This window comes from Juglans regia, chromosome 12, assembly GCF_001411555.2.
Source record: "Juglans regia cultivar Chandler chromosome 12, Walnut 2.0, whole genome shotgun sequence".
Taxonomy (NCBI): Eukaryota; Viridiplantae; Streptophyta; class Magnoliopsida; order Fagales; family Juglandaceae; genus Juglans; species Juglans regia.
The window spans coordinates 4235850-4246610 of NC_049912.1; the positions used below are offsets into that span (position 1 = coordinate 4235850).

General features: G+C 36.7%; 1 protein-coding gene across 3 annotated transcripts; it reads left to right on the plus strand.

Moving 5' to 3' along the window:
* The first annotated feature begins 2807 nt into the window (after window positions 1-2807).
* Window positions 2808-10357, plus strand: LOC109009035 (acetyl-coenzyme A carboxylase carboxyl transferase subunit alpha, chloroplastic-like). 3 transcript variants are annotated; one of them, XM_035683870.1, is made up of 11 exons: window positions 2808-2937; window positions 3961-4360; window positions 4670-4744; window positions 5890-5997; window positions 6085-6245; window positions 6568-6682; window positions 6773-6927; window positions 7722-7773; window positions 7878-7946; window positions 8604-8681; window positions 9138-10357. In XM_035683870.1, the coding sequence occupies exons 2-11, from the start codon at window positions 3977-3979 to the stop codon at window positions 10143-10145; spliced, it is 2205 nt and encodes a 734-aa protein (XP_035539763.1). In that variant the 5' UTR covers window positions 2808-2937; window positions 3961-3976; the 3' UTR covers window positions 10146-10357. The 3 variants fall into 3 exon arrangements, with proteins under 3 accessions (XP_035539763.1, XP_035539761.1, XP_035539762.1); XM_035683868.1 differs by having other exon boundaries at window positions 2809-2937; window positions 3837-4360; XM_035683869.1 differs by having other exon boundaries at window positions 2809-2937; window positions 3910-4360.
* The last annotated feature ends 404 nt before the right edge of the window (window positions 10358-10761 follow it).

Here is a 10761-nt window from a genome sequence, read left to right on the forward strand (position 1 = left end):
CGCTTTGCACTCTTCCTCGTTAAACTCAATAACATATTTTGTACTTTTTCTAAACACATCCATAACTTGGACCTGATAAGCCGCATGATATGTAAAAATTCCTCCTTCACTCCGAACCATTGATGCGTAACAATAATCAACTCTTGTTGAACTTCTTTAAATTTTGCATTTGTATAAGCTGCTTGGAACTGCTGCTCAATACCATAAAAAGTTATGCATGGAATTTGTGTGTTGAATGAACTGAAGTCAGCTGCAAGCTCATTCTCAATCTTGCGCCTAAGTGCATTATCATACTGATTTACAAACTGATTTAGTGTTGTCTTTGAATTTACGTAATCATCAAAGAATGCATTCATAACCTCACTTCTTTGAGTAGTTGACATTTCTACCCAAAATTCGTTCCTCACGTACGCTGGCACCCACGGATGATGCTCAGAATATAGCCATTCAAGCCATGAATTATCATATAGATCAAAACTATCAAGAAGTTGCACCCAACAACACTCGAATTCATCACGAGTCAATGTGTCATAAACACGCCTGTGTGCACAATCCAAAGAAACAAAAATTATTTTCCATAATAGGAGATAACACAATATTCAAGAAATAATCGTGGAAAACAAATACCTGTGTAGCTGATTTTTTATGCCATCGTATTGATTGTGTGTTTTAAATTTCTCGAGAACTTTTTCATTATATGCTACAAACAAAACTGAGAACTTTTTCATTATATGCTACAAACAAAACTAGTGTCTAGATTTTGGAAACATCTTAGCAATTGAATTTTGCATAGCTTTATCTTGGTTTGTTATGATGGCTTCTAGTGCGCAACCATTCATGCAATTAAGCCACGACTCAAATAACCATACAAACGTGTATTTGTCCTCCCCGTAAATCAAGCCACATCTACAAAGAATCGATTGACCATGATGATTAACACCCACAAAAGGAGCAAATGACATTTTGTATGCATTGGTCAAGTATGTCGTGTCGAAAGTTATAACATCACCGAAAGATTCATACACAACTTTACTACGGACATCTACCCAAAACACATTTCACAATCTGGTTTCATCATCAATGTCCATAACATAATAGAAACCATCATTTTGCATCTACATACGAGTGAAGTAGTTTGGTAGTGCTTCTGCCCCTCCTAACCCAAGCTGAGGTAATCTGACCTCACGTATGTAATTATGTGCATCTCTTTCTCCAAATGTCAAATTCTCATACCCTTCTGCTTCAACCACGCAAGAATTGTAGTTCTTGCTCAATTGAATGCCAGCTATATCATTGTATTCTAGTATTCTCTTCATCGGCTCATTTTACCTTTAATGACATCTAATATATCTTGTTTTTACAAGACTGAGCGCATGAGTGTGCTCAAGAATAACATGGGTCAAGCAAAATTCACCTTCAGAACCCAATATCACATTATTTTTGTCTTGCACCCGTTGTGTTCCATTGGTCTCAGTTTAAAAATATTCAACGATGTGCTCACAGACGGACACAAGATAGGGTGAAATATCTTATTTTTCCATCCTTTCCGGCTTTGGAACTTCGCTTTGTCACTCCGAAACCAACTTGTTTTGTATACTTCGTATAGTATGCCCTTATTTCTTCAACTGAGGAAAATGACATTTCCTCTTTTGGCTCTTCAACAATATCCTTACCACCGACATTTGGTTCCATCTACACAGCCATTAAGACATCCAATGTATTTTCTTATATATCATCATTAAACTTCATAGCAGCCAAATTCTCAGTTATAAATTTATCATTCGTATCTTTTTATTTATTTATGGGTAAAAAAAAAATCTCTTATGTTATAAGTTTAATTCATTTTCAGAATTAGATTGACAATATTAGAAAGATAAAAGACTTGTCTAATAAAGATTTGGCGTTTATATAATTGATTATGTTCAGTCTCCAATCTCACATATCATTGATTCTCATGTGTATACTTGCAATAACATGTATACAAATTTAATTCATATCTCAGAATTTTCAAGTTTACTATACCACACGAAGTGCACCGCGGAGGCATGACAGACAGAAGTCACGACCGCCAGGAGTATCCTCACCACAACGGAGGTGCGACATTTGGGCTTGGCTTATGGGTTTGGAGTGGGCTTAATGTCTGGGTTTAGAGTAGGCTCGATGTCTGAATGGGCTGAATGTTTGGGCTAGTGGGCTGGGCTAGATTGTGGTATGGGCATGTGGGTTGTGGCTGGTCCCGTTCAACAGTGGGGCAAGCAACGTAAATGATCAATCTAATTTGAGAGAGAGAGAGAGTAGAGGAGAGAGAGTGTTGCGTTTTTTTTGATGCTATTTTAGATGCTATTTTTTATTTTTAAAATTTATCTATAATAAAAAGTAAACATCACATCGTAATAGAATTTACTTCAAAAGACATAAAGAGGAGAATTGCGTTCAGCTAAGAAAAAAAAAAAAAAAGTTATCCACGCAGGACAAGAAGTACAGCGGCAGTATTCCAACCGCTATGATATTATTACCCTTTCGACTAGCGGAGGGCGGTGGGCCATATCATATCTTGTATGGTGGGCTATCCCAATCTATGACGACGTGTGTATCTTGGTGGCTGCTGTTTTGCGCGGGTTTCCTAATCTATGACGACGTGTCTATCTTATGGATAAAGATGAATGTCCATCCCCACTCATCTTTGATGCTCGTGAATGGCACTGTCCAATCACAGTTTATCTGTGCTTACTTTGTACATCACAGCAGTAATACGCGTCGTTCCAAAGGAATTTCTCCCGGTTGTCGGGGAGTGCAGCAGAGCAGGCAGATTCATGTCCGCTGAAACACACGCTGTTGCCACTGTCTTTAGCAACTTTAAATTGTGTTTGTTCCTCTCTCAGACAACCTGAGAGCTGTTTTTGCTGAGCATTTTGGCCACTCTTGAAGATAGCAAAGGTACCCAATTCAATTTTCCTACTTACTTTCCCTTGTAGCTGAGAAACAGAGCCACAAAAAAAAAAAGGCATGAGAATGGAAAAACAATGTTTTCTCTGTTTTCAAACAACTTTAGGAATTGCTTTAGTTAGCTTTTTTCTTTTATTTTTTCTGTTTTCTTACCCTGTTGAATCTAAGCATGGAAAAACTGCGAGCAAGTATTGTTGTTAATTTGTCTCTTCGAAGCTTTCGGTTAAAACTTAATGTGTTTAAATTATATGAAATCTGCGTGATATAGTTCTCCCCATATGAATTTAGGTAAGTTCAGGAAATTTTGTTGTAAATATTACTGTTGTAAGACCGGTGTCATTGGAGGTAAGAAATGAATGTGGTTTAAGCTTATAGCTCACTGGTACACATAATTGATTAATCAAGGCAACAAACTGTATGAATAAGTGATTGACCCTAGAGAGCTTTAGTTTCAAAGTTTCTCAATTTATGGGGTTAATCAATCATGAAATGCAGACCAACAATAACTAAACCATCACATTTTTAGGAGCCATGGAATTGGAAGTATAACAAAAGCAGGACTTTGTAGGGGAGGTTTGGATACTGAGTTGAGATGAGATGAGATGAAAGTTGAATAAAATATTGTTAAAATATTATTTTTTAATATTATTTTTGGTTTGAGATTTGAAAAAGTTGAATTGTTTACGTGGGAATTTAAGAAAGTTGTAATGATGAGATGAGATGAGATGATCTCTCAATCCAAACAAGGCCTTAAAGTCTTTCTTCCCGTTGTTTGGGTTGGATGGAAAGTAAAAGGAGAGAGTTACATTCTAATTTCATTTCTCTATCAAGATGTGAAAGATATATTTTCTTTCAATTTTACTTCCTTTTAAACTTCTGGGTCCAAACAGGGAACTCAGAACCATTCTTCATAAAAGGAAAAAAAAAAAAAAAAAGTGAGCTTGAATATGGATGTAATGACAGACATGGAGCAAAGTTGAAGCATCAGTGGATTAACTTTGAGTTTCTGCACAGAGATTTCAATGTTGAGATGGCTACCTTATCAATATTAACTGGAAAGTGTGGAACTCTAAGAGAAGGCACAGATCATGGCTTTGAATCCACCTCATCTCTATATTATTGCAAGGACTTTTCTGCTAGCTATTTATTTGGAACTTCATTTAGAGCAGAAAAGAGAAGTTTGTCCAAGGCTTTGGAAGGTTCTATGATTAGTAGCAGAAACAGGTTTCATGTAACTGCAAAAGTCAGAAAGGGGAAGAAGCATGATTATCCATGGCCAGATGATATCGATCCAAATATCACCACCAGTCACTTGGCTTTCCTTTCTTACTTCAAGCCTCTAACTGAGAAACCAAAACCAGTCACGCTTCCTTTTGAAAAGCCTCTGGTTGATCTAGAGAAAAAGATTACTGAGGTGAGTTTCTCATCTAGAGAATTTCATGTTTAATAAGTTGCTATGTTTCTGGTAAACAAGTTTTCTTAAAATGGCAACTGGCGTTAGAGCTTAGACAACTTGCTGATTATGTATTCATGAAGAGGCATTCAGTAAGCCATGTCTTCTAAGTGTTGCTGTGAAACATCACGTTTAATTCTGTGGTTGCCTATATAGAGGCATAATGTCTTACTGCTCGCACATGGACTTGTGAGGCCTTAACAAGGCACTTACCTCAAATCTTGTATACTCTTCATATAATTGATGTTTAATTACTTCTCTCTTCGGCAGGTACGCAGGATGGCTGATGAAACTGGTCTAGATTTTAGTGATCAAATTGGTGCTTTGGAAAGCAAGTATGAACAGGTGAATTTCAAAAGTTCTTCAGTTTCCCTTACGCCGAAGAATTGCTTCTAGTTATTGGCATTTGTAACAATCCAAGGAAAAGCCCAAGCCACATTTAGGGTTATGCTCTAAAATGACTAGTCAAGGTCTTAATTGTAGCTTACTTGAAATCGTTATAAATGATAAGAACATTTTCCTCTCAGACAATGTGAGGTCTCCTACACCCTTCTTAACCTCAACATATGGTGTGATAATGTGTAGCCAGTAATCATCGTAGGGTAAACTGTACATGGGAAAGGTTGAATGCTATGTTGCCCATGAACAAATTTCAAATGATGAAGTAATGGCATCTCTTGAAACCGTGATGAAGTAATGGCATCTCTTGAAACCAGTGTTTGGAGCAGTAGGGAAGAAATATTCAATTTGAAAGAGTTGTGAGGATGAGCAGAATAATCAGAAGGATGTGGTTGAAGAAAGTGGAAAGGAGACATGTTTGGCTTTAACTTAACAATAGAAATGGACATGAATGGTAAAATCTCAGTTTCTTGTACCGATACCATGGACTAGGATGAGCTTTTCTGAGTATGGTGGCAGTGGCTGTGTCAATATAAGCACAAGGCTATTATAAAAGCAATCTCATATTCTGTTGATGAGCTCTCCCTTTTTAGTACAGTATAATATGAAATAAACTTACTATGCATGCCATGCCATGATGAAAAGCTTCTCTAGTTGGCTTGTGTGGTTAAAACTTGACCCAAAAGATGCTGGGATTTATGCATGAAAACTGTTTTTATTGGTAGTTCCATGAAAGCACACGAAGATGGACAGGCAAACAATGGAACGAATATCTAAAGAATGTAAACGAGCATCTCTCCTACATATCATATTAATACAGAAAGAAGCAAAAACCTATCAGGTATTAGATCAGTGGTTATCATGTAAGGAACAGACAATAGACATCTTCATAAAATGAACCATCGTTCAAGGCCTCGTATATGAGTTGAATACAATAACAAGAGCCTAGGCCAGTGGCTAACTTCTTTCCTGACAGATATTTAGTTATTCCTTCACTTATTCTAGGTAAATATGCAAGTCTATTGCTATTTTACTTTTTTTTTAAGATTCATGTAGCTGTCATTCTAAATACTTCTCTGTTTCTTGTTCAGGCTCTCAGAGAGTTATATACACATTTGACACCCATCCAACGCCTAACTATCGCTCGACATCCTAACAGACCAACAGTTCTTGACTATATATTGGCTATCACAGATAAGGTAGCCTGTGATTTGCATTCCACTTTTATCTTTCATTCTTCAGCTCTAAAAAGTTTAGTTTCTTACATAAGATCTTCTATCTTACAGTGGGTGGAACTTCATGGAGATCGCGCTGGCTATGATGACCCCGCTATTGTAACGGGTGTTGGCAGCATGGATGGTAAGACCTACATGTTTATAGGCCATCAGAAAGGTAGGAACACAAAGGAGAACATTGCACGCAACTTTGCAATGCCAACTCCTCATGGGTAGGTTTCAAGCTCTTAATCAGATTGTTTATTAGGATCTTTCAAGTGTGCAAGACTCTGTCATTTTAATTAGTTTTAAAAAATATAGTTGAAAATATTATATTGTTATTCTGGCTTAAATTCTTCATTTCTTTGAGATTTTGTCTTTTTTTTAGCCTTTTTCACAGTCTATTCTGCAGCAAAAAAATGAGCACAATCAAGATGTGACAGTGATGTTTTCTAATAGGAAAAAAAAACTGCATAAATAGTTCTCATTTGTATGTATCCTGTTTATTTTCAATAAATACTGGCCGAGTTCACTGAAAAAATTGTCTTAAAACAGTTATCGAAAAGCTTTGCGTATGATGAAATACGCTGATCATCATGGTTTTCCTATTATAACATTTGTTGACACACCTGGGGCCTTCGCTGATCTTAAATCCGAGGAACTTGGTCAAGTGCGTATGAATTCTTCTCACTGTTCAGCACTCTCTGTGATACGCTTCTGTTGTGGCTAATTAAAGATGAACTGGTGGTTCTTTGCGCAGGGTGAAGCAATAGCCCATAACTTGAGGACAATGTTTGGCCTTAATGTTCCCATAGTAACAGTTGTAACAGGTGAAGGTGGTTCAGGAGGAGCTCTTGCCATTGCTTGTGCCAATAAATTGTTTATGCTAGAGAACTCTGCTTTCTATGTTGCAAGGTGATAATATCAGTATTCTTCTTTCTGTTCAAGTATTATCCCACAAGCTACCAAAAGAAACCACATTAAGACAGTTGAAGTCTTTAAATTATGTAAGTAGTCCACATATTAATTTGTTAACTGAAATTGAATCCTTAATCGGGACTTTTAGTTGCCTGGATGATGCAACCAATGGAAGTTACGTTGATATGCCATCGCTTGTATTGAACCCAATTTGGTAGTTTATTTCTTGCTTTCATGGTTGAATTGAATGCATCTCATCAATAAATGAAAATTTATTGATTATACTGAACCCATGAACTTCTTTATTCCTCTTACACAGAGACCCCGACATCAACTCCATTTCATGAAAACTATTATTTCCTTGGTATTGTTTTTAGAAGATAATCGTAGCCCATAATTTTATTGAAAAACCCTCACTTATGGCGGAAGAAAACTGTGGTTACACCAAATCAGATACAAACTATCATCAAAGCCCAAAACCAAGGTGTGCAGAACCTATAACCTCTCTATTCCATACAATTTCAAAACGCATTACAACGTATGAGGTACCCCGGCTCTGTTAACTGCCAAGGCTCCTTGTGCCTCGTGTGGAAGCTCGTTCCACTTGTAGTAATCCTGTGACACTCCCTGCGCCTCCAACTTGGCCAAACAAGCATTCTCTTGGTATAGCTCTCACGGGTCTTAATGCCATGATTAATTTCACAGGTTCACCTCTTATGGTTATAGCTCTTTAGCATTTCTCATGGTCTCTGTCTTTCTAATGTTTCTTGTGGCTACATTTCTCGAACCAGTCCTGAAGCATGTGCTGCAATATTGTGGAAATCTTCCCAAGCTGCTCCTAAGGTAGTTGAATGATATGTTAGTTGCAATTAATTGGAATTGGGTTGCTTAAAACAAAAAGAATTGGATTGCTTTAATTGATTAGGTGTAGTTTCAAACTTATGCAGGCAGCAGAAAGACTCAGGATAACAGCTCAAGAACATTACAGGCTTAAAATTGCGGATGGTATAATTCCTGTAAGCACTTTGGCCCTTCAATATGTTTTTCATTTATATTCCTACAGTTTTCAGATACCACCACAACTTGGACCAGAAATGACAGTTACAAGATTCGATATACTTTTTTTCTGGTTGGCATTCATCTTTGCAAGCAAAATGAACATTTGTAATTCCTTCTACCAGTTATACAACAAAGTCTCACCTTCTTTTTAGTAGGATGAGAAATCTATAGATGTTAATCTCATAGGACATTTTGAGTATGAAATATTTGTGGCCCTATGCAAAATTTTCAATCCACTAAGGTAGTCAGTGATGGGCTGAACGGGTTCTCTAATACGGTACAAATTAACGCTAACATGCAGAAGCTGCCTATAATGTCAAATGTATGCTAATCCATAGAGAAAGATCTATATATTTTTTCCCCCTGAGCAGACAAAGATCTGTGTTTTTAGTCATAATCTGTTCTTCATCATGTGCTATGTATCTTATTTTGGTAAAAGAAAAATAAAATAAAACCATGATCAAATCTGATTAACTGAATTTAACAGGTTGTTGACTTGTTTCATAAATGACATGACAATCAACAAAAAGTTTTTGTATTTGTTTTTACTGATTGATGATTGACTTGGCAGATATTGGTTTTGTCATTATTGATTCTGATGCTTTTATATACAGGAGCCTCTTGGTGGTGCACATAATGATCCTTTGTGGACCTCCCAACAAATTAAGCTTGCAATTACCAAGGCCATGCAGGTAAGTGCTGTTAACATTCTACACACAAAGATAGGAAATAAACTAAATATACACGTTCTGTAATATTTTACTTTTGTGGGATAATTTTGGAAAGAAACAACAATAGTTTGTAATTACAACTTTTCTTGTCTTCGTTTTTTTCTGATCATTTTTAAAGGTGAGCAGTAGTTCCTTCTTCACAGCACACACAGAGAGAGAGAGAGAGAGAGCAACAGTAAAACTTGTTTCTTCAATCTGTTCTTATACATAATAATTATGTCACTATGTGACTTTTCGCTCAATAAGGTTTATATTAATGTAGTTTAATTTGTGAAAATGGTAGTTAAATTTCTTTGAAACAATTGATAAAAGAAAACTTCCTTTACTACTATTTGTATGTTCAAATTTAGTTTTGCCACTTTGACCTTTCACCGTTGGTTTGTGTTGATTTCACTTATAACACTAAATTGTACATAGGAATTGGCGAGTATGGATAAAAAAGAGTTGCTCAACCACCGCAGGCTCAAATACAGGTCAATTGGAGGCTTCCAAGAAGGCATTCCAGTGGACCCAGAGAAGAGACGCAACATGAAGCCATCAGACAACAACATGTCAAAGACTGCAGATATTGAGTCAGAGCTTGAGAGTTTAAAGAAGGTTATTGAAGATGGACCTTCAAATCCGGCTACCATCCAAGCAATTGAGAAACTCAAGCAAGATGTAAACCTGGAGATTAACAGAGTATTTATTTCGATGGGCTTGCAAGAAAAGCTTGCATTGATTAAGTCAGAGTTATCCAAAGCCCCTAATCTGCATGATCATCCCCCTAATCAAAACTTAGAGGAGGACATAGATGAGATCATGCAGGAATTCAAAAAGAACTTGTCACGACCGGGGGCTTATCTTGGGTTGAAGTACAAGCTTGGGAAGTTAAAATTGGTTAGCAGGCTTATTGAGATTAAAGAAAAGGGTGAGAAACTGATGGCAGAGATTAATCAGAAAGTTCATCCTGAGATCAAAGAAAAAATGGACCTTCTGAAGAATGCTCGGGAAAAATTGGTAAGAGGGGATTCCATGAACAAAGATTTAATAGAGGAAGTGGAGAGAGCAAAGAAAGATCTAGAGGAGGTTCTCAGGTCAGCTAACTTGAATATTGTTGGGGTGACAAAGAGAAAGGTCGCCACTTCATCTCCAGATTTAAGAAAGAAGATAGGAGATTTGAACGAAGAGATTGGCCAGGATATTGAGAGAGTAATAAATGAAGGAGGACTTGGTTGCAAACTTAGGGAGTTGAAGGTGGAGATAACAAAAGGCTCAAGTGCAAAAGATGTAGAAAAACTGAAAGCAGAGATAAAGGAGGGGATTCTTGCTGCTTTGGATGTCACGGCATTAAAGGAAAAGGTTGACAATCTCAGAAAGGAGTTGTCATCCTCAACAGGAAGTGTTACTGAAGGTAAGGTTGGTGACGAAAATGGCAGATGGTGAAAGAACTTACTTTCCCACAGAGAGAATTACAGCATATGATAACACAGCTGCTTGAGGTCATAGATGCTATCTAGCGTTTCTTGTATTCAATAATTATACCATCCTGTTGGTTATTACAATCAAGTCGAAAAGATGAGCTCATAATCGTTTTGAAAAAAGTGAATAAAACATGATATCCACATGAAAAAAAAGAAAAAATTAATTTTTTAATAGTTGATCACACTCTTTTTATAAGCGATTATGCGACGTTTACATTTCACGATTATATACGTAGAATTACTCTTACAATATATTCCTAGTGTTGGGATTGTGCGCACTCATTTGATCAATGACTAGGCATAATGCAATCACTGCTTGTTTCTACCTGATTAAACAAAGTTAAACCAGGGTTGTCAATCACTCCAACCCCCAGCATACAAAGTCCAACCTTGTTGGATAAAGCATAATTTAGGTTTCACTTGTACCAGCATTCATTCTTTTTTCGGGTTTTGAGACTGACTGGCTTGAAATCTGGTCATCTATTTGGAATTTTATTTTCATTGATTGTGCTAGCAAATGCATTAGATGGGATTTTCCAACGAGTAAAACCCTTCTTATATTTTAGTTTTGTGAACTT